Source organism: Candoia aspera, chromosome 1, assembly GCF_035149785.1.
Source record: "Candoia aspera isolate rCanAsp1 chromosome 1, rCanAsp1.hap2, whole genome shotgun sequence".
Classification (NCBI taxonomy): domain Eukaryota; kingdom Metazoa; phylum Chordata; class Lepidosauria; order Squamata; family Boidae; genus Candoia; species Candoia aspera.
The window spans coordinates 101,237,668-101,256,366 of NC_086153.1; the positions used below are offsets into that span (position 1 = coordinate 101,237,668).

At 40.1% G+C, this 18,699-nt stretch overlaps 1 protein-coding gene across 1 annotated transcript in view; it reads left to right on the forward strand.

The window, feature by feature from the left end:
* The first annotated feature begins 383 nt into the window (after positions 1-383).
* The window catches only part of GPRC6A (G protein-coupled receptor class C group 6 member A), a 29,590-nt gene continuing 11,274 nt past the window's right edge, over positions 384-18,699 (forward strand). Inside the window, exons 1-3 of the mRNA XM_063310850.1 lie at positions 384-577; positions 6,030-6,333; positions 13,798-14,628. Coding sequence (XP_063166920.1) covers positions 384-577; positions 6,030-6,333; positions 13,798-14,628 — 1,329 coding nt within the window. The remainder of the gene's footprint in view (positions 578-6,029; positions 6,334-13,797; positions 14,629-18,699) is intronic.

An 18,699-nucleotide genomic window follows, 5' to 3' on the forward strand; every position in this document is an offset into this window, starting at 1 on the left:
ACCTTCAGCCTAGGCGATTCCAGAAACACAGGTTGGGGATAATGGGAACTCTGCTGCATTGGATGAGGGTGATGGAAGTTACAATTCGGTGTATCTGGAGAATACCTCCAGGTTGAGGAAGCCTGCTTGATCAGAAAGGTTTCCCTTCTCTCTCTCTCTCTCTCTCTCTCATCTCTACCACCCCCAATAGCTCCTCCAGTGGTCTCAGTTAAACAACAAGACCTGTCAGAGCTGGTAACCAGCATTTGGTTACAGCGTGTGCCTGGCTTCTAGAACAGCTCCTGTCCCTTTATATTATTTACAGGTGAAATAGGAATGGCGTTGTTTGCTGAGCTGCTTGCTTAATTGACTGAAGGCAGCTAGAGATCAAATGCAACAGAAGGATGGCAATATTTGGTTTGTTGATCCCTGTCTTCCTGATTTGCTCTCCTCTTGGTCACTCCTGCCAGAGCCCTGATGACTTTGTGGGTGCCAGTTCTCCTGGAGATATTGTCATTGGAGGCTTGTTTGCAATTCATGGCAGAATGTTACATTCTGAAGAAAAGACCCTCAAACCCATGATTGCCAATTGTGCTGGGTGAGTACCAACAGCTGTCTGCCATAAAAATGTTAAGAGGAAAATGACATGAAAGTGAACGGGGCTACTCAAAGTAAAAGGGGAGAGGACAGGAAATTTAGTTGCTTTTTTATCATTCTTACTTAAGACGGGGGTTTGATCTGTCAGTTGAGTAAAACTGACTGCATGACTAGAAGACTGTGATACTAAGACAGGTAGATAAAATCTAATATCAGGGATTATGTACAGCTTCAACATCTATCTTGCTCAGACGTTATAAAATAAAAGCAAATGGACTTTATGCCAAAATGTAGGACTGTGCTGTAAAACTAATCTGTAAATTTGAGAGTTAATCTATTACATTAATCCACTGAATTCAACAAGACTTATTTGTGAGTAGTGATGCAGAGGGAAGGAATGTAAGTATTATCTCCATTTATGCCTCTTTTACAGTATATACAGTAATTAAGCATTGTAAATTTTAATATTTAGATCCATGACACAGTAACAGGACATTAAACAGATTACAGAACCAGAATGTAGCCCAAGTATACAACATCTTTTGTGCTGCATTGTAGTGTTTTACTTTTTCACCCGCCTAGCAGTAGAAACCTTTATATAATGATCCAGAAGCAATCCTATCAAGAGTCTCAGATTTAATGTAGATTAAGGTACCAGATCTGGACTGCAGTAATCCGGACAACCACTAGATAGCATCAAAGAAGTACAGCAAAGTCTAGCTCTTTGCTGCTGTCTAGTGATCATGCAGAATTTTGCTGCATAGATCAAGTAGCCCTAATGTGTATAGGATTGGAGCCCACTGATTTTATCATTCCTACTCAAGGACTTACAAAGGACATGCTTTGAATAGCAAGAGTTTCACAAAATAAAGTCATACTTCCTGCCTTTTCTATTGCATATTAAGAGCAAAGCAATCCATCACCACTATCTGCCAGTCAGCATTTTAAAAGTGCATCTCAAAAGGCAATTAAACTCTCTTCCTCAGTTTATTCACAACAGCCTTTCCCAAACTCAGAGCTTCCAAATCTGGCCTGCAAAATTCCAGATGACCACTAGATGGCAGCAGAGAGATACAGAAAATACTGACACTTGGTTGCCATCTAGTGGAGAACCACAATTTTGCAGCCAGATCTAAAAGTCCTATCCAAACTGGTGCCTTCCAAACAAGCAGAGATGGCAGTATCCAGAATTGTCTGAGTTGGACAACCCTTATAGTTCCAATACATCTGGAAGTCACCAAGCTAAGGAAAACATTGTTGGATTAATACAATTACTGCTCTGAATGTAACTATTCCAAGAGGAAGCTATTCTAGAACTTCAGCATAACCATTCTTAAGGAGGGTGTGTCAATAACGGGTATGGTACTGAAATCAAAGCCACACCACTTGCCTCTAATTCCAACTGCTTTCAACTTCAGTACCTTCTGCCTTGAAACAAATTAATTTCTGTTAAATTACCTTACACCTCTTTTGAAATATTGAGGGAAATGTGAGGCAGTGGGATCCTAACTTCTTACAACGGCAAGAAAGGCTTTCTCTGATTTTAGAAGAACACGTTGTTTTTCATCTGTTTCATGCACAAAACTTTTCAACCAAAATAGGCTACAAATAAATTAAAGCTGTAGGGTTACGATCTCTAGGAAAGTGTCCGGGGCCACAGGGTTTATTGAATATCCCTCTCAGGTGTCATGGAAAGAGAGCTCCAGCCTTAGAGAAAGAGTTCTAGTATCAAAATTCTTCCTGGATCCTGGGAATTCTCTGTGGTTGGTTCTTTCGGTGTTAGAAAGGGGCTTCACTGCATTGGCTGGTATCTCTTTAACAATTCCTTTGAGTTATGGACCTTTCTCTGTTATATAGAGTAAAGAATGACAGAGAGCAAAGCTTGCTCTTTCTGACAGCTTCTTCAAAGGAACCAGGAAGTCATGACCAGCATGCCATCTCATATACTGTACTACTAGGAAATCTGTGCATTCCACTACTTCGGTGATACAGTATAACATTTAATATGTCTTTTTCAGAAATGTGCTGTGGCACCTAATTGTGAAGTTCACATTACATTTTGGTTTAATTTACTCTAAGAGTAATTTTGATTTTAAATGATATTTGCCATGAACTGGGGCCTAGATCTGCAAACATTGTAATCAGGTCTGGCTCACTTTTCCAAGTGTGGTCCATAGAACACTTTCTTCTTTTATTAAAACATCTGGTTCCCACTCTTTCTCTTGTACATAGGCTAATATAAAGCCTTATAATTACAAAAGGCATATTCCAAAACCTGGGTGACCCATGCACCAATTAGTATTAAAGTAATGCTTCCTGTCCTGAATGGGGGAATGCAGATGTTTGGGTTGTATGCTACCTATTTTGGCTTCTTTGGAATATTTAGCTTGTGAAATGACTATCCACATCAGGTCTAGACCTCTCTTAGGTTGGAATCAGGTGGTAGTTAAACCAGATGTTTTGGAGTATAAACCCCATAATCTTTGATGAAGGAGTATGGCTTTTGTAGTCCAAAACTTTCTGGGCAGGTAACATGATTATTCCTGCATTAGACAAATAAGAGAGGATTTCTTGCTGCCAAGGTGATGAGCTTCAGAAGTGATGCATATTCCCTCAGATAACAATATGACCATAGACTTATTCTGTGAGCAAGGCGTGAGAGAAACACTCTCAGAGCTGTAGGAGGGGAAAAGAGGGATCTGCTTTCCAACTGCCAACATGACTTGGTCCCAATTATTTTCCCACAGATGTTCTTTAAAAGTAAAATGAAGAAAAAGAAGAATATCACTGGAAAAGTGACTTTTTTTAGGCTGCTATTGTGTCTGAACTCCAAAAATCTGGATGACAACTAGATGGCAACAATGTGATACAGAAAGTTGGGCTCTTTGCTAACATCTAGTGACCATCCTGATCCTAAAGTTATTGCAAAAATACATCACTGCAGCTTTGGTTTTGCTTTGCATTGCGAGTGGTGATATTGGCCCCTTTAGGGATTCTTCTACAGGACAGGAGTTGGATATTCCCTAGAAATGTAACTTGGAGGTGAATGAGAAAAATCTCACCTTTGTCGCAGGATCTATTATTTATTTATTTGATTAATTAATTCCTAGCACACCTTGCTCCTCAACCTCTTTATAAACAGTAGTTTTATAAAGTAGTTTTGGTAAACAGCAGTTTACCAGACCAAGGCATTGGGATATTGTAAGCAGCCTGGCTAATGTGGCACAAGGCTTACCTTATTTTTTTACCTTTGGACATTTCTTACCCTATCTTAGATGTAGAAAAGGTGTGCATGCCATATGCTATTTTTGCATATTAAATTCTGTGATGCATTCTCCTCTGTTCCCCAGGAAGCTGTTGCTGTCTTGCTTATTTGATAACCATACATTTAAAAATTTTCAAACAATTTGTGGTATTAGTTTCAGCAAGAGTGTTTATAGCAGGAGTGTTCCTTGTGCTTCCAGTCCAAAGGCACTGAGCAGCTATCCATTTTTAACTCCTGAACAGGTGGCTGTCTCCTCCTCCTCCTCCTCCAGAAAAAAAGTCAGAAGAAGCCATGAAAAATCATGGGAAAATAGCAAATTCTGTAAAAAATGCAATGTGAATATACAATAAAATCATGTCTAGAAGCATCCAAAGTGGCACTTATCTATCTTGACTTAATTATGCCAGTGTAACTCACAACTTTAGTCCTTTCTCAAATTGTAGGGACTAATACCTTATTTGCTCTGAGAACTAAGTTTGGCATGGGTTTGTTTATGAATCCCAAAGAAATAAAGGGATTCTGAAACAAATCCTACCTTTTCTCTGAGATGACAATTGAGGTTGCAAAAAGAATTATTTTGAAATGTAATTATGAAAATGAGGAAAAGACTATGTCAGCTTGCATTCTGGATTAGCTGTGCATATTTTACTATTTTTAAACTTATTTATTTCTATCTTTCACAGGAAAAACTGTTATTCTTTTAATAATGGCAGACCATTTTTTGAGAAGTAGACGCCCTTGTGAGACTGGAGGATATGGGTAGGAAAGAGTTAATGAGGCCAGCATGACTATTACAGTTTTTCAAGAGCCCATAGCAGTTGGGCATCTTAAATTACAATGGTCACTAATCACGATCTTCAACCAAATTTCTTGTGGTATGTGGAAATCTAGAGTTCGGTCCACATTTACCTATTGCAGTGGTTGATTGAGTCAAATCAGGATCTCGATCAAAAGGGGGAAAAGGATAAGGAGACCTTATGCTCACTTCTCAGCCATCCTGATACAGGCAAGATTGCTTATGTCACTGTGGATAGCAGAGGAACCAGCAATATCAAAATCAGGTTTTTCTTCCCCCTTCCAGAAATCCTGGTTCAAATTATTCTTTCTCCAAATAAAAGTTGTTTGGAAGAAAAGGGGGAAAGTTAAGCTCTGATCAGAATTTCTGATCAGTTTTAACTCTTCCCCTAGTGATTCCTGCAGGCAGGATTGTCACCTTACTGCTTCTATTAGCAATGATGAAACAACTATCTTGACTTTGACACTTCTAAGGAACTGGATCATTAAAGAGAGAAAAGGCATGTGGATGGGTTCCTAGATGCCCATACACATGTATCTTGGCTCCACCCACCATCACCAACCCTATCCACCAGTGTGATGCTCAAAGGATAAATGCTGCCCTCCCCCAAAAAAGGTTTCTTGCCCTTATCTTAAAGAACCTAGCAATGAAGGCTAGGAAATGGTGAGATTCTTAATCCTCTTCCTCCAGGCAGTAGAAAGGATGAACTAGTTTTGCATGTGAAAACAATAGAAGACATTTGGAGGGAAAACAGACACATTTTGGGGCTTGGTAAGCTAACAGCAGTGGAGGTTGCTTGTTGCTTTTGTCAGTGGTCTGATCCAAACAGTCCCTGTGGCTGTCATGATGGAGTATTCCAACATACAGGAGGTGGAGACATGGATTAATCTCTCTGTATGTATATAAATACACTCACATGTTCCAAAATAACATAAGCATTCAGAGGTAATTAAATCTGGGTAAGCACTACAAATAACACGCTGGTTGGATGTAATCGAAGCAGACACAGGCCAAAATATAAAGCACCTGAAAGAAGCTGTACAAGATCAGAAATCATGGAGGGAGCTGGCTTATGGAATCGCCAAGGGTCAGATACGAGTGAATGGATAATTCGATTCAAAGCACTACACAATGGCATTTTTATTGTCTGGAGATCTGGCATAAATCTAACAATATATGTAGCGGGGAGAGTTCAAATAGCATTTACAAATGCATGCCGGGTATTTGGTCTGACTTTTCTGTAGAAGATATGCATTATCCATCTTGTAAGTTACAGGGGATTCATCACTATGAGTTCATTGTGAGCAAGCAGGCAACATGTATACTGATTTTATATAATGTAATATAGCTTCCGTTGAAACAACTAACAATTATTCATGTATTTCTTGGCAGCTTTGAAGTTCAAGTGTTTCTTCAGAGTCTTGCAATGGTCCATGCCATAGAAATCATCAACAACTCCCCTCTTCTACCTGGAATTAAACTGGGCTATGAAATCTATGACACTTGTGCAGAAGTCACCAGGGCAATGGCTGCAGCTTTGAGGTTCCTATCCAAGTTTAATGCTTCTAAAGACCTGGTGGAATTCAAATGCAACTATTCAGACTATACACCCCGAGTAAAAGCTGTCATAGGAGCCACTTATTCAGAAGTGTCTATGTCGGTTGCAAGAATATTGAATTTACAGCTAATACCACAGGTAGGTCATTCTGGAAACATTTATTTTCAGCCAGCACGATCTAAATGAATGAATATCACAATGACATAACTGGAAGTTGAATGTAGTTATAAAGGAACTGTATTTGGCAATTAGATTTCAACAACTTTCTGGATTTAGAATACAGTTCTGTAAAGAACAGAGCAATATACTGGTGCTTTGATTAAAGTATTTCTATGCTGCATATTTTCCCACATGCATGATACTGCAGCCTCAAGCCTTTAGAAGTTCATTGCTAATCTTAATATCTGGAAAAAGCAATAGGAAGAAGTAGGACATTGTGTTTGGCAAATTCTTCCGGGTAAAAATACCTTAAGGTAGAAAACTAAAGCTTTCTGGGAAGATGCTTCCCCAGGTTTCTCCTGTCTGTGTGGCCTTTCTATATAGAGAAAAGTGTTTTTATGAGCATGCAGGACAAGTCAGCAACCTGATCTTCACTTACAGTCTGATGTGTTACAAAAGGGTAGCGTCCCTCACCATTGTCCCTGCTGGCTGAAACTGCTGTTAGTTGTAGTTCAGCAATATCTAAAAGGCCGGGTTGTCAACTCTGCTTTACATATTCTAATTGGAATAGTCACTCGGGACTAGAAGCTCATGTACATCTCACTTTTCTGGTAAATTTTCATTCATTATGACAGCACAGCCACAAATTTGTCAGAAGAGGAGTGTAAATGTCCAATGGGGGCGGGGGGAGTCAACCCTGACTAGGAAGTAATATAAATCCAATTTAAACAAAACTTTTCCTCTAGTAATATCCTATCTGCAGCAATCAACATGCCAACTGATCTTGAAAAGAAGCTTTTGTTTTACGGTTAGTGCCTTGACAGATTTGGGTTTTTCCTTCAAATTACCTGTTTATTGAGGAAGTCATTCAAATATCTAGGCATAATTTTTCAGGCCACAACCACACATAGAACACACAGTGAACATAGGACAATTATGTACTACAAAAGGCCCAGAGATCTGCTGCAATTGCTTTTCTACACTAACAAGGCATCATTTACCCCTGCTGCATTCTGAATGTATTTAGCCAGTCAGAGTACAACGGTAACTCGGTGCCCAACTAGGCCCATGCTGGTCCTTCATTCCCCTAGAAAAAGTCCAGAGCAAGTTCTTTGCTCTGCCTGAAATCTGATTCTTTGCCCAAGGTCAGCATTGAGATCAACACCTGGCTATCTACTTTCACACACTATACATACACTTTGCTCCTGTAGATCTGATCCCCCAGATTCTTACTGACAATTTTGTCTCATCCTGCTCTAATGCAATAAATAAAAAAATGGAATCAGTCTTTCCTTAACTCTGCACACTTGGACATCAGCATACAACTGCAAATATGAGGCAACAGATTAAGGATATTGATATTCAACTAGATCTGGCATGTCTTCCCATGGAAATATTCCCAGCTATCTCTTTTACCCTCCTTAGACCTGCCAGGTATTGCAGCCAGATCACAATCCGTAAATACAAGGGGGCATTCTCTTTAGCACAATTCAACGTGCTCCCTCTTAGAAGGGAAACGCAAGGGCATTCTGTTTGGACTAAGGTTCTGCCCATGTAGTTGAGGGGATACTGAAATTGTAAATCACATTTCATTTGATTGTCCATTTTATGCTGACTGGTTTTATTTACTCTCAGATACATGTGATTCTGCTGCTTAAAGTGCAGCCAAATTTTGCTATGTATATGTGAAATGTATACTTACTGATCTGCTTCGCTAGTTTTATTCTTAGTTTTTATCTTTCTCTATATGTAACTTGTTTCTATCATCACACCTCATTATTGGTCATGGACTGCAGGAAAGATTTCTTGTCTTGAGGGAGTCCTGATACATTCATTCCCTGGTAAATGCTGAAGAGGCTGCTGAAAGCAAAGGAATGGGCAGAAGATACATGTGGTAGATTGTTATGCTGAAAAGCAAGGGTGCCTTGGTGGGGAAAGGTTAACTCCTGCAATGTGTATACAGGGCTTCTCTCGCTCTTCTGTTATTTCCTTCTCTGGCTGGTAGACTCTTCCCAGAACCCAGAGGAGTCCAGAGAATCCAACCGTTTCAGCAAAAGGCCAAAAGGAGCATGTGATGGCATGACACAAGCTCCGCCCCTTTCCTCAGCATGTGAGATGTTGCCACACATGTACCAAAGGGGCAAAGCTTGTGCCGGGATAGCCCAATGCTCGTTTCATCATTTCCCCCTTGCTTGGATTCAGTCCTGTATTTTTCTTCTAGTTTACTGTTTCTGCTGGACAGAAGAGGGCATGCTTCTCTGTGTGGGGGTCTCTGTGTGTCCACACATATTTTATGTGTTTCTATGTGGGAAGGTACTTTTTATGTTAAGGGGAATGGTTAATATATGTATATGGGGATCAATTCTTTTTTTAATGAGGGACATTATTTTCACCTTGATCACCTCGATTGACCAGACTGTCACCAGACAGAGTCCTGCTGGTTGCAACTCGCTTTCCATACTTCTCGAATCCTGGCTTTTCTTCTCCAGGTTCGGCCAAAGTCCTTGACTGTTGGATCTTACCATCTCTTTGGAGGTTGGCCGATAGGTCTTTTTACTTTTCTTGGATACCATTCAGCAACTGCTGTTGTCCAACGGCCATCCGACACGTGCACGATGTGCCCTGCCCAGGGTAGCTTCCGTTTTCAATATTCGACAATGACATTTATTCCACTTCGTGTTCTAATCTGGCTGCTTGGGATGTGGTCTCAGAGAGAGACTTTCAGCATGGATCTTTCCATAGCCCTTACTACTCTTGAAAGCTCTTCCTCTTCTGCCTTCGTTAGCGACCATGTTTCACTTCCATAAAGCACCGCCGATAAAACAGTTGAATTAAAAAGATTAGCACACAGTTTTCCATCAATCTTCTCATTCTGTAAGACTTCCCTAATGGAGTTGTATCTAACTCATCCAGCTTTCTTTCTTCTGATCAGCTCCTTTCTTTGATTGTTGTTCATTTTGATTAGCCGTCCCAGGTAGACATAGTGGTCAACCTCTTCAATAAGTTAATTCTGAAGCCTCATTTGGAATTTTGGAAGGTTCCCTGTCTGCATATATTTTGTTTTAGTGTGATTCATCTTTAGACCCACCTTTCTGCTTTTGGCGTCAAGTTGTCGAAGCATTCTTTGCAGCTTCCGAGCATCCTTTATGATCAGTACATCATCTGCAAATCTGAGATGGTTTATCTTCTCTCCATTTATATCAGTTCCATCTTCCCATTTCATTTTGTGCATGATATTTTCCAAACAAGCGTTGAAAAGTTTAGGTGAGATTATATCGCCTTGCTTTACACCTTTCCCCACTGGCATTTGTATTTTGGTTTCAAAGAGAATAATATTTGTGAAGCAGTTGGTATTTGCTTCTTTGAGCAGCGTAATGTAGTCAGAGAAGATTCCTTGTTCACTGATCACTTGCATTACTGCATTGACTTCGACACCGTCAAATGCTTTTTCATAATCCACAAATGCGATCACAAGCAGAAATTTATATTCTCTTGACCATTTGATGAGCTGAGTAAGAGTGAATATATGATCAGCAGTACTATATTTGCTTCTGAAGCTGGCCTGCTCTCGCGGTTGTTGCTCATCTAAAGTTCTTGTAAGACGGTTTGTAATCACTTTCATGAATAGCTTATAGACAGTCAATAATGAGCAAATTGGCCTATAATTTTTGAGATCTTTGTGATCTCCCTTTTTGTACAGAAGGACTGTAGTAGACTCCTTCCAGCAGTCAGGAATTTTTTGCATCTCAACGTACCTGGTGAAGCACTCTGCCAGTACTTTCCATAGTTCATGACCTCCAGCACTCAGTATTTCTGTTGTTATACCATCTTTTCCTGGAGCCTTCCCCAGTGTCATCTGATGGATGGTGTGCTGAACTTCACTTATTAGAATGGGCAGTATATGCTTGGATGTGGTGGTCAATGGCAGCATTGGAATGTCCAAATGGGATGCAAACAGGTCCATGTAGAATTCTTTGCAGATTTGCTCAATGTCTTGTTTTCCCGTCTTTTCCTTTCCATTTTTATCTTTTAATGCTGCTATTGTTGTTTTACACAGTGCTATTTCCTGTTTGCACTTTCTGATGCTGCTTCGCTGCCTCAAGAAGTTTCTGCTCTCGGAATTTCTCCAGATCTTCTTTCGGTTTGCTATGTATTAATTTGCAGAGGAGAGAATATTCGACATTATTCTGAGCAGCTAGCCATCTGCCTTCTCTTCTGAAGAAGCATTTTGGTCTCTTCCAAAATTCTTCCTTTTGTCTCTTTTGCCTTCATCATTCTTGCTTCTTTAGCACATTGCATCAGCTTCTCAATGAGGTTGCTATAGTATTTATTATGATTTTCTACTATGTTCCAATTCATCTCTGAAATGCTTTCCTTCAGGATATTTTTGTCAAGAGATTTTGGTAACCGCTTTTGATTTGCAAATTGTAGGATTTTCTTCTCAATCTTTTCATCAAAAATTAGTCTTGCCCTTAGCATCCGGTAGTCACTACCTGTATTAAATGAAGGCACTACAGAGACATCTTTCAGCAATCTTCTTTTGTCGATCAGAATGTAGTCAATTTCATTCTTCCTTGCATTTGGAGTGATCCAGGTGCATCGTCTTTTAATATTCTTCTTAAACCAGGTGTTGCCAACATATAGTTTGCTGGTTTCCACAATTGTCACAAGCTTTTCACCTCTTTCATTCCTTTCACTGGATCCATACTTCCCAATAAATTTTTCCCCTACAGCTTGTTTTCTGATTATCACATTGAAGTTACCAATCACCATTGTATATGTCGTTTTCTGAGACACAGCATTTGAGAGATCTTCATAACAGCTATCCACTTCATCACCATCGCTCTGACTTCTTGGTGCATATACCTGAATGACCTTGAGTGTGCTGCTGGGACTTAGTTTAATAGGAAGAGATTCAATCCTTACTGATGAAATATTGCACGATACGACTTTCGAAGACCATTCCTTGCTAACAATGAAACTGATTCCTCCAGTTGTTCATGGACCTTCTCCTTTACCAAGTCTTACTGTGCTTCTGTCTTTCCAGGTTGCTTCTAACTCTTTCCTCTGTCGTGTTTCACACAAACGGAGGATGTCACACCTCAATTCGGCTTTTCCTTCCATGAGATGATTTAGATGATCATCTCTCACTAATGTTCAACAGTTGTAGGTACATAGTGAGAGGGCCATGGTTGATTGGGATGGTAGCCTGCCTCCTGAGATTCTTAGCAGCCTCTGGTCAACCAAGCTCTGCACCGCCACCATAGCATGGTTCAAGGGACCTGTGGGGAACTGAGGCCCATTTTTGCGAGTTGTTTTAGCCATAGATTTGAGTCACTCACTGGCTAGGCTGTCAGTGACCTGTGTGCCTCCTCAACTTAGCTAGCCATGATCTAAAGGTAAAACCCTTTGGCCAACAGCCTGATGCCTTCACGGCTTGGTAGAACCTGCCGGAGAATACACTCCGCTGTACTTTGCTGTCAGACAGCCAGGGTCACTGCTGTATCACTATGAGGTATGAGGTAAGACTTTGCATTATTTTACTTACTTTAATGTTATTAATTTAATATACAAGCTTGTTTTGTGGGTTGACCCTATCCTTTTTCTGTGTGTGTCTTCTGGTATATACAGTGTATGAGCCAGTCTGGTGTAGTATTAAGGCATCAGGCTAGAAACCAGGAGACCATGAGTTCTAGTTCCTCCTTAGGCACAAAGCCAGCTGGGTGACCCTGGGCCAGTCACTCTCTCTCAGCCCTAGGAAAGAGGCAAAGGGAAAGCACTTCTGAAAAACCTTGCCAAGAAAACTTCAGGGACCTGTCCAAGCAGTCACCGGGAATCAACACTGACTCAAAGGATACATACACACAAACACACACACAGAATAATATATTCATATATACCTTCACATAAACAAGTGTGCTTTACATGTGTCCACACATACATACACACATACACTTTTGTGTTCTGGAGGAGAAAAGGATAGGTTTCCACTGGAGTTGGCAACCCTACAGCAGATAGCTGAGTATTGTGTAACTATTTATATTTTTTTTCTATCCCCTCTCCCATACAGGAGGGGGCCTTATTAAATTCAAGATCATCTTCCTTTTGTGTAAAAATGGTACCTGCTCCTCTGTATGTTTCATGAATTACCATTTAAAACTATAGAAATTTAGGGAGTAAATGTAATTAAACAATGAATATATTCTTAAAGGTCTGACACATAGCACATCCTGCATACTTTACATCATCCCAGCTAGTGTCTGTCTCACAGTCAGACTGGATTTCATGCAATGCTGTGCATGATCAGCTCTGGAAAATTTCCTTTCCCAGACAGCAAAATGACCCAGCAGTAAGAAACTTTAGGCAGCAAATGAAAGGAAGTTATTCAGGCTGGAAACTTAGCAATATATAAGCAGCCTTGAACCCAACAGGTTTTCCTGCTGAAAAAGTTGAGCCAAGCTGCCTTGCCAAGGAATGAGCCACCATGTGGCAGCTGTAAGAAATCTTTTGGCCCTGTGTGAATATAACCTTCTACCTAAATAGCCAAATTGTTTTGACAACTTGACTGGTATTTTTAAGAATTTCAATTGACCATTTCAAGTGGGGTAGCTATGTCAAATTCAAAACAATGAAATAGCCCTGTAGTTTTCACCAGTTAAAATTAGCATTTTTCAGAACACCTACCCTTGTTTAACTCTTCTTGCCTACCTTTGTTAGTCACATAATCTCTACCTATTGTAGAAGATTCTGTTTGTAGGTTAGGCTTCCCAAATTTCACACCTGCCAAATGTGATGAACATTTCTCCCTGAATGTCTAGCCATCATGGCCCTATTCACTCATCATGGAGCTTTTGTGGGGATGGATAATGCTGGTCAGACTTCATCCTGGCTAGAGTTCATCCTACCATGGATCCATTGCAGCATAGAACCCAAATTCACTCTCCAAAGGACTTGTGGATGATTTTTTTTTTTGCAATCCTTACAGTAAGCCCATAAGGGCAGATAAGGGAAAAGGCAGAAAACGTGGAAGAAATCTTAGAAAAGAATGCACTTAGAAAGGACATTTAAAAACATGGGAGCACTAGCTCTCTTGTCTGAATGGTAGGAACTTAAGACCTCCATCCAGATAAATGTGTTGCACTGATTCCAATATGGAACAGAGTATTTCAAAGGATTAGTGGCCACTGGCAGGTTTACCCTAAGAAGTCATTAACTAGCATTGCTACATTTCTTTCAAAATTAGACACACTTTCAGGGTCTAAGAATGCAAGGGTGTCTAGACCATCGTGTACTAGGAAATGAAAACTTTAGAGCCATCACTGAGTCACATCAACACTAAGCTCATTTTGCTGAGAGTGTAACTCTTAAATAATGGCCTGTATTGTTGACCTAGTCAAAACTGCTCCCTGTTTCCATAACTGAACTGTTTTGCCGTCTCCACAGGTGAGTCATGCATCCACTGCAGAAATCCTTAGCGATAAAGTCCGTTTTCCCTCTTTTCTGCGCACTGTACCTAGCGATTCCTATCAAACCAAAGCAATGGCACGATTAATCCACAAATCAGGGTGGAACTGGATTGGAATCATTGCCACTGATGATGATTTTGGACGGCTTGCTGTGGAAAGCTTTGGGTTACAGGCCATGGCCAACAACGTCTGCATTGCCTTTAAAGAAATGTTGCCAGCTTATCTCTCAGACAGCACCATTCACAGCAAAATTAATCAAGCACTTGAGAAGATTGTCAAGGAAACCAGGGTAAATGTCATCGTTGTCTTTCTGAGGCAATTCCATGTAATGAGACTTTTCAGAAAAGCAATAGAGAGGAATATAAATAAGACCTGGATTGCAAGTGATAACTGGTCAGCAGCTGTCAAGATTAGCACCATTCCAAATATCAGTCGCCTGGGGAAAGTGGTTGGATTTACATTCAAAAGTGGCAACATGTCCTCTTTCCATGAGTTCTTGAGCAACCTACGTACCACCCCCAGGGACAACAACACATTCTTAAGGGAATATACGATGCTAATGTCAACGTGCTCACATATAAATGATCAAGATCTGAGTAAGTGCATTTCAAATTACTCTATTGAGAGTTTGCTCCAGAACCACACTCGCCCAACTAATCGCCTTTGGAGAGAGGAATTTCTCATTGCCAATATTGAACCAGGATTTATCCACAGCACCATGCTGGCAGTGCATGCAATTGCCAATGCCATTCAGAACCAGTGCAAGGACAGAAACTGCAAAGATCCATATGCTTTTGCTCCATGGGAGGTAGGGTTTGATAATAATTTTCATGCTATTTTAGTTATGCTTTGCATCTCTTTCTTCCTTGCATATTAGTGCACAAATATTGATATGATTACCTATTTTTGTTATTTACTCAGGATGGCTTATGATGCAATGATGATATGTCAGCAAGATTAAAACATCCTGAATGAAACATGAGGCAGTGGTACATTCCACTGAAGTTATGTATTGCTTTCTTAGCAGTTGAAACTGTGTTGACTTCCTTGCTCCTGGAAGCTTGAGATCCTTGTTTCTCATGGTGGTTGGAGAAAGGAAACCTTACACATCATACAACTGCTTCCACTCTTACTGGGTCCACAGAGCACACCAAGCCATGCCTTGTTGAGTAAGCCATAAACAGCTGGATTCACAGTCCATGCTAAACCAAAGCCAGACAAACCACATCAGGACTTAGGACAATGTGTGAGTGTGTCCTGTGTTTTGAGAGAGAGCACATTTTTATGATCAATAACAGGTCTGTATATATGCATATTCAGAAGCTTAAACTTCTCTTGTGCTTGTTTTAGTTTTGGTTGGGGATAAACAGATTGGGCAGCTATTTGAAACTGACTAGCCACTTACAAGATCAGCTCCACCAGTAAAATGTAACTCCAATAAGAAAGGGTTAATTGAAATGTAAGCTGTGTTGATCATCTTTGCTCACAAATAAAAATAGCAATAGACATCTTTAAAAGTCCATATATCCTCTCTTTTTCTAAAAAAAAACTTTTTTTCCAAGAGCCCTGTTAACTACTTTATAACTTCTGGGTGAGTCAAAGCTGAGAGAAATTTTCCATTATGATCTATAGCAATCTACCCCCACCCCAGCAATACTGTATTGTTTCACCATGCTGTTTCCAAGTTTCATTGGAGGTGCTTGCTGCACCTTACCTAAAGAATTCTAAGCAAAGCATCACGGAAAGCAGGTCAACAGCGTTTTTTCACAAAGATGAAAGAATGAAGAGGGTTCTTCAATGACAGATACCCTTGAGATTGTCAAGAATTGGTGCTTAGCATATAATGAGGGCTCTTCATCCATTTTAATGTGGCTGGTTTTCATGCAAGTTCTTAGTTAGGCTGACTCTAAATAATGGCCATGTTTACTTAGTTAATAGACAACCACCTGTGGCATAATGCTTAACCATCTCTTAGCAAACTAACCTAACAATTTTCTGGAAAATGGCTTTCCAAAAGGGGGAAAGCATTGCTAGCTCCTTTCTCCAGTATCATCCTGGAGAGAGAGATTTCCACTTCAGCTAATTTTCTTTGACCTTGCTCTTTCACTCAAGATCTAATATAAATAAACCATTCCTGACTCAAAGGGAGAAGAGAAGCCTTGTACCTTTCAAGTACTCAAAATATAACTGCCTGAAAATCATTTATTTTCCTCTAAGGCAGGGAAAACAGGTGTAGGGTTGTAATAATCAATCAAAGTGAAATTGACCTTTTTATCTAAATATCAGGGCTGGAATATTCTCTTCTGCATTTTTCTTTTTCCCTTACACAGCAGAATTTATTTGTAAGGCAAATAACGGACCACCCCACATGGCCTTTTAACACACGACCTTCTTTTGATCTTGTAATTGAAGAAATATTTGTAATTGTGGGTAAACCCTGAAGTCATAATCCTGAACAATCGATACAAATTTCTGACATACATATATATGAGTGTATTTGGATTAGTCACACACATGCTACTGCCCTATCCAAGCTTTGATCATTTAGGATTGGACCTTCTCTGTCACAGCACCTGCCCTCTGGATCAGCATCCCACAAGTAGTTGTATGGCCCCCATGCTACCTGCCTTCAAGTGAGCCCTAAAAATTTGGTTCTTTTCCCAAGTCCTGGGTTACAAAGTTTGCGGGGTCAAAGTTGGGGAAATTGTGGGGGAGTGTTTTTATCTGTTCCCTCAGAGCAAATACGTAAGGGGGTTTCTATAACTTCTTTTTGCTTCTTAATCTTCTGAAGCCCCTCAGCATCATTTTGGAGCTGGGCAGACTAGACTGCTGTGTGTGTGTGTGTGTGTGTGTGTGTGCGTGTTTTATCAGGGGGAATAAACTGTGAAAGTTGATTTAAGGGATTTTGGAGATCTAAGCCCACCAATATGTTATCCCTGCTTCACACAGAATGTTTTGAACTTAACAGAAATGCTGTTACCTGGAGAGCACCCTGTTAACATGTCTTGTTTTTTGGTGGAGGACAGATACACCTCCAACAAAGCTTCTTCCCACCACTACTGCACCCTCAACTTTCTGACCAGTGGATCTGGGTTTAAATTGGTTCTGTCTGTTTTTAGCAAAGACTCCTGTAATCATCCTTTAAATCAGTATATCCCAACCTGTGGGTCCTCCAGGTATGTGGACTTCAACTTCCATAATTCTCAGAAATTGTATAGGGGCTGAAGCCCCCACTTTTTTTTTTTGGCTGAGGAAAAGGATGCTCAAAATGAATCTTATTCACTGTATCACAGTTTTTAATCATGCTAACAAAATGGGATTTCCTCTTTTGGAGGCACTGTACTTGGTTATCAAATGCTTGGATTTAAAAGCAAATGCAAGGATGACCATGAACTTAATGCTCTGCTTGTGAACTTCCAAGGTATAGCAGAAAGGGCATTGTAGAGTTGGAAAAGAAAATGCATAAAATCAATAAAAAATTATCAAGAATTTTGAGCATCTCCCTTATCAGGAAAGCCAAACATTTGTGGGGGACATGATAGAGATTGATACATCCATCAATTTGGAGAAAGTAGATCAAAATATTTTTTCCTCCCTCCTGCAAATGTACAAAGTTTGGAATTTTTCTGTAAAAACGGCAATTTCTTCAAGCTAGATGCAAAAAAGGCATTTTTTACCTAAGCCACAATTACACCCTTCTAGAATTCTGACTAGTGATTGGCACAAGTTAGAGTGTTTTTTTCAGTTTGGACAAAATTTTATTTATATTATTAATTTATTTGATTTATATTCTGCCTTTCCTCCAAGAGTTCGATGCAGCTTCCATGTGGATCCCTTTTCACTTTATACATTCAACAATAAACCTGTGAGGGAAATTGGGCTGAGAGCAGATGACTGGCCAAAACCACCAAGGATGTGCTTCCTTGCCTAAAGATGGACTTTACCCTTTGCCTTCTTCTGGGAGATTTTTTTTTAACTTCTTAATCTAGGCTATAAATCTAGGCTTTTGTTGTGGTCCCCCACCCAAGTATTCCCCAGGTCTGATCCTGGTTTAGCTTTTTGAAATCAGTCAAGGTTATCTAGATGCTGCCACCTAACTGGGCCCCTGAGGGAGTGGAAAAATAAAGCAACTCTAAGAAAATAAAAAACCAAATAAGGAACCCTCTCTGCTACTGAAATAGCCCAAGGAAGACCAAACATGCAAAATCCCTTCCAGGCGTCTGAGATTTCAGCTTCGACAGCACCCAGACTCTATATCCAGAATATCTGCCAAAGATTGATTACCTTTGGAAGAGAGCACTGTGGAAAAGGATTGGGTGCTAGAGGGAACGCAGAAGAACAGGAACACTTGATGCTGCAAGTGTTTTCTTGTGTGTAGTAGCTTAGTGAAACTCCATGTTCCAACTGTCTGAATATCATGGGGGGTGGGGGGAATAACAAGAAATAGATTGCTACTATCATGCACTATATACATCCTGGAGGTATCTGATTGGCCTTTACTAAAAGCAGGGTTTGGGATGACTGGAAGTTTGGCCTGATTCAGAAAGGCAGTGTTTCTCAACCTTGGCAACTTTAAGATGTGTGGACTTCAACTCCCAGAATTCCCCAGCCAGCCATGCTGGAAGTTGAAGTCCACACATCTTAAAGTTGCCAAGGTTGAGAAACATAAAGTCCATGTTGGTAGTCACTGAATTTGCAACATTTGTTACAGGGACAGTGTTAGCATCAAATATATAAACTCTGTTCTAAATCACCAAATGCTTTGTCATTGAGTGATTCATAGCTTTACCCAAGCATCATTTACCCCGAAAACACTGTATTCGAAATGATAGGAATGATCTGTAATGATCCATACACCTCACATAAACATAATATAATT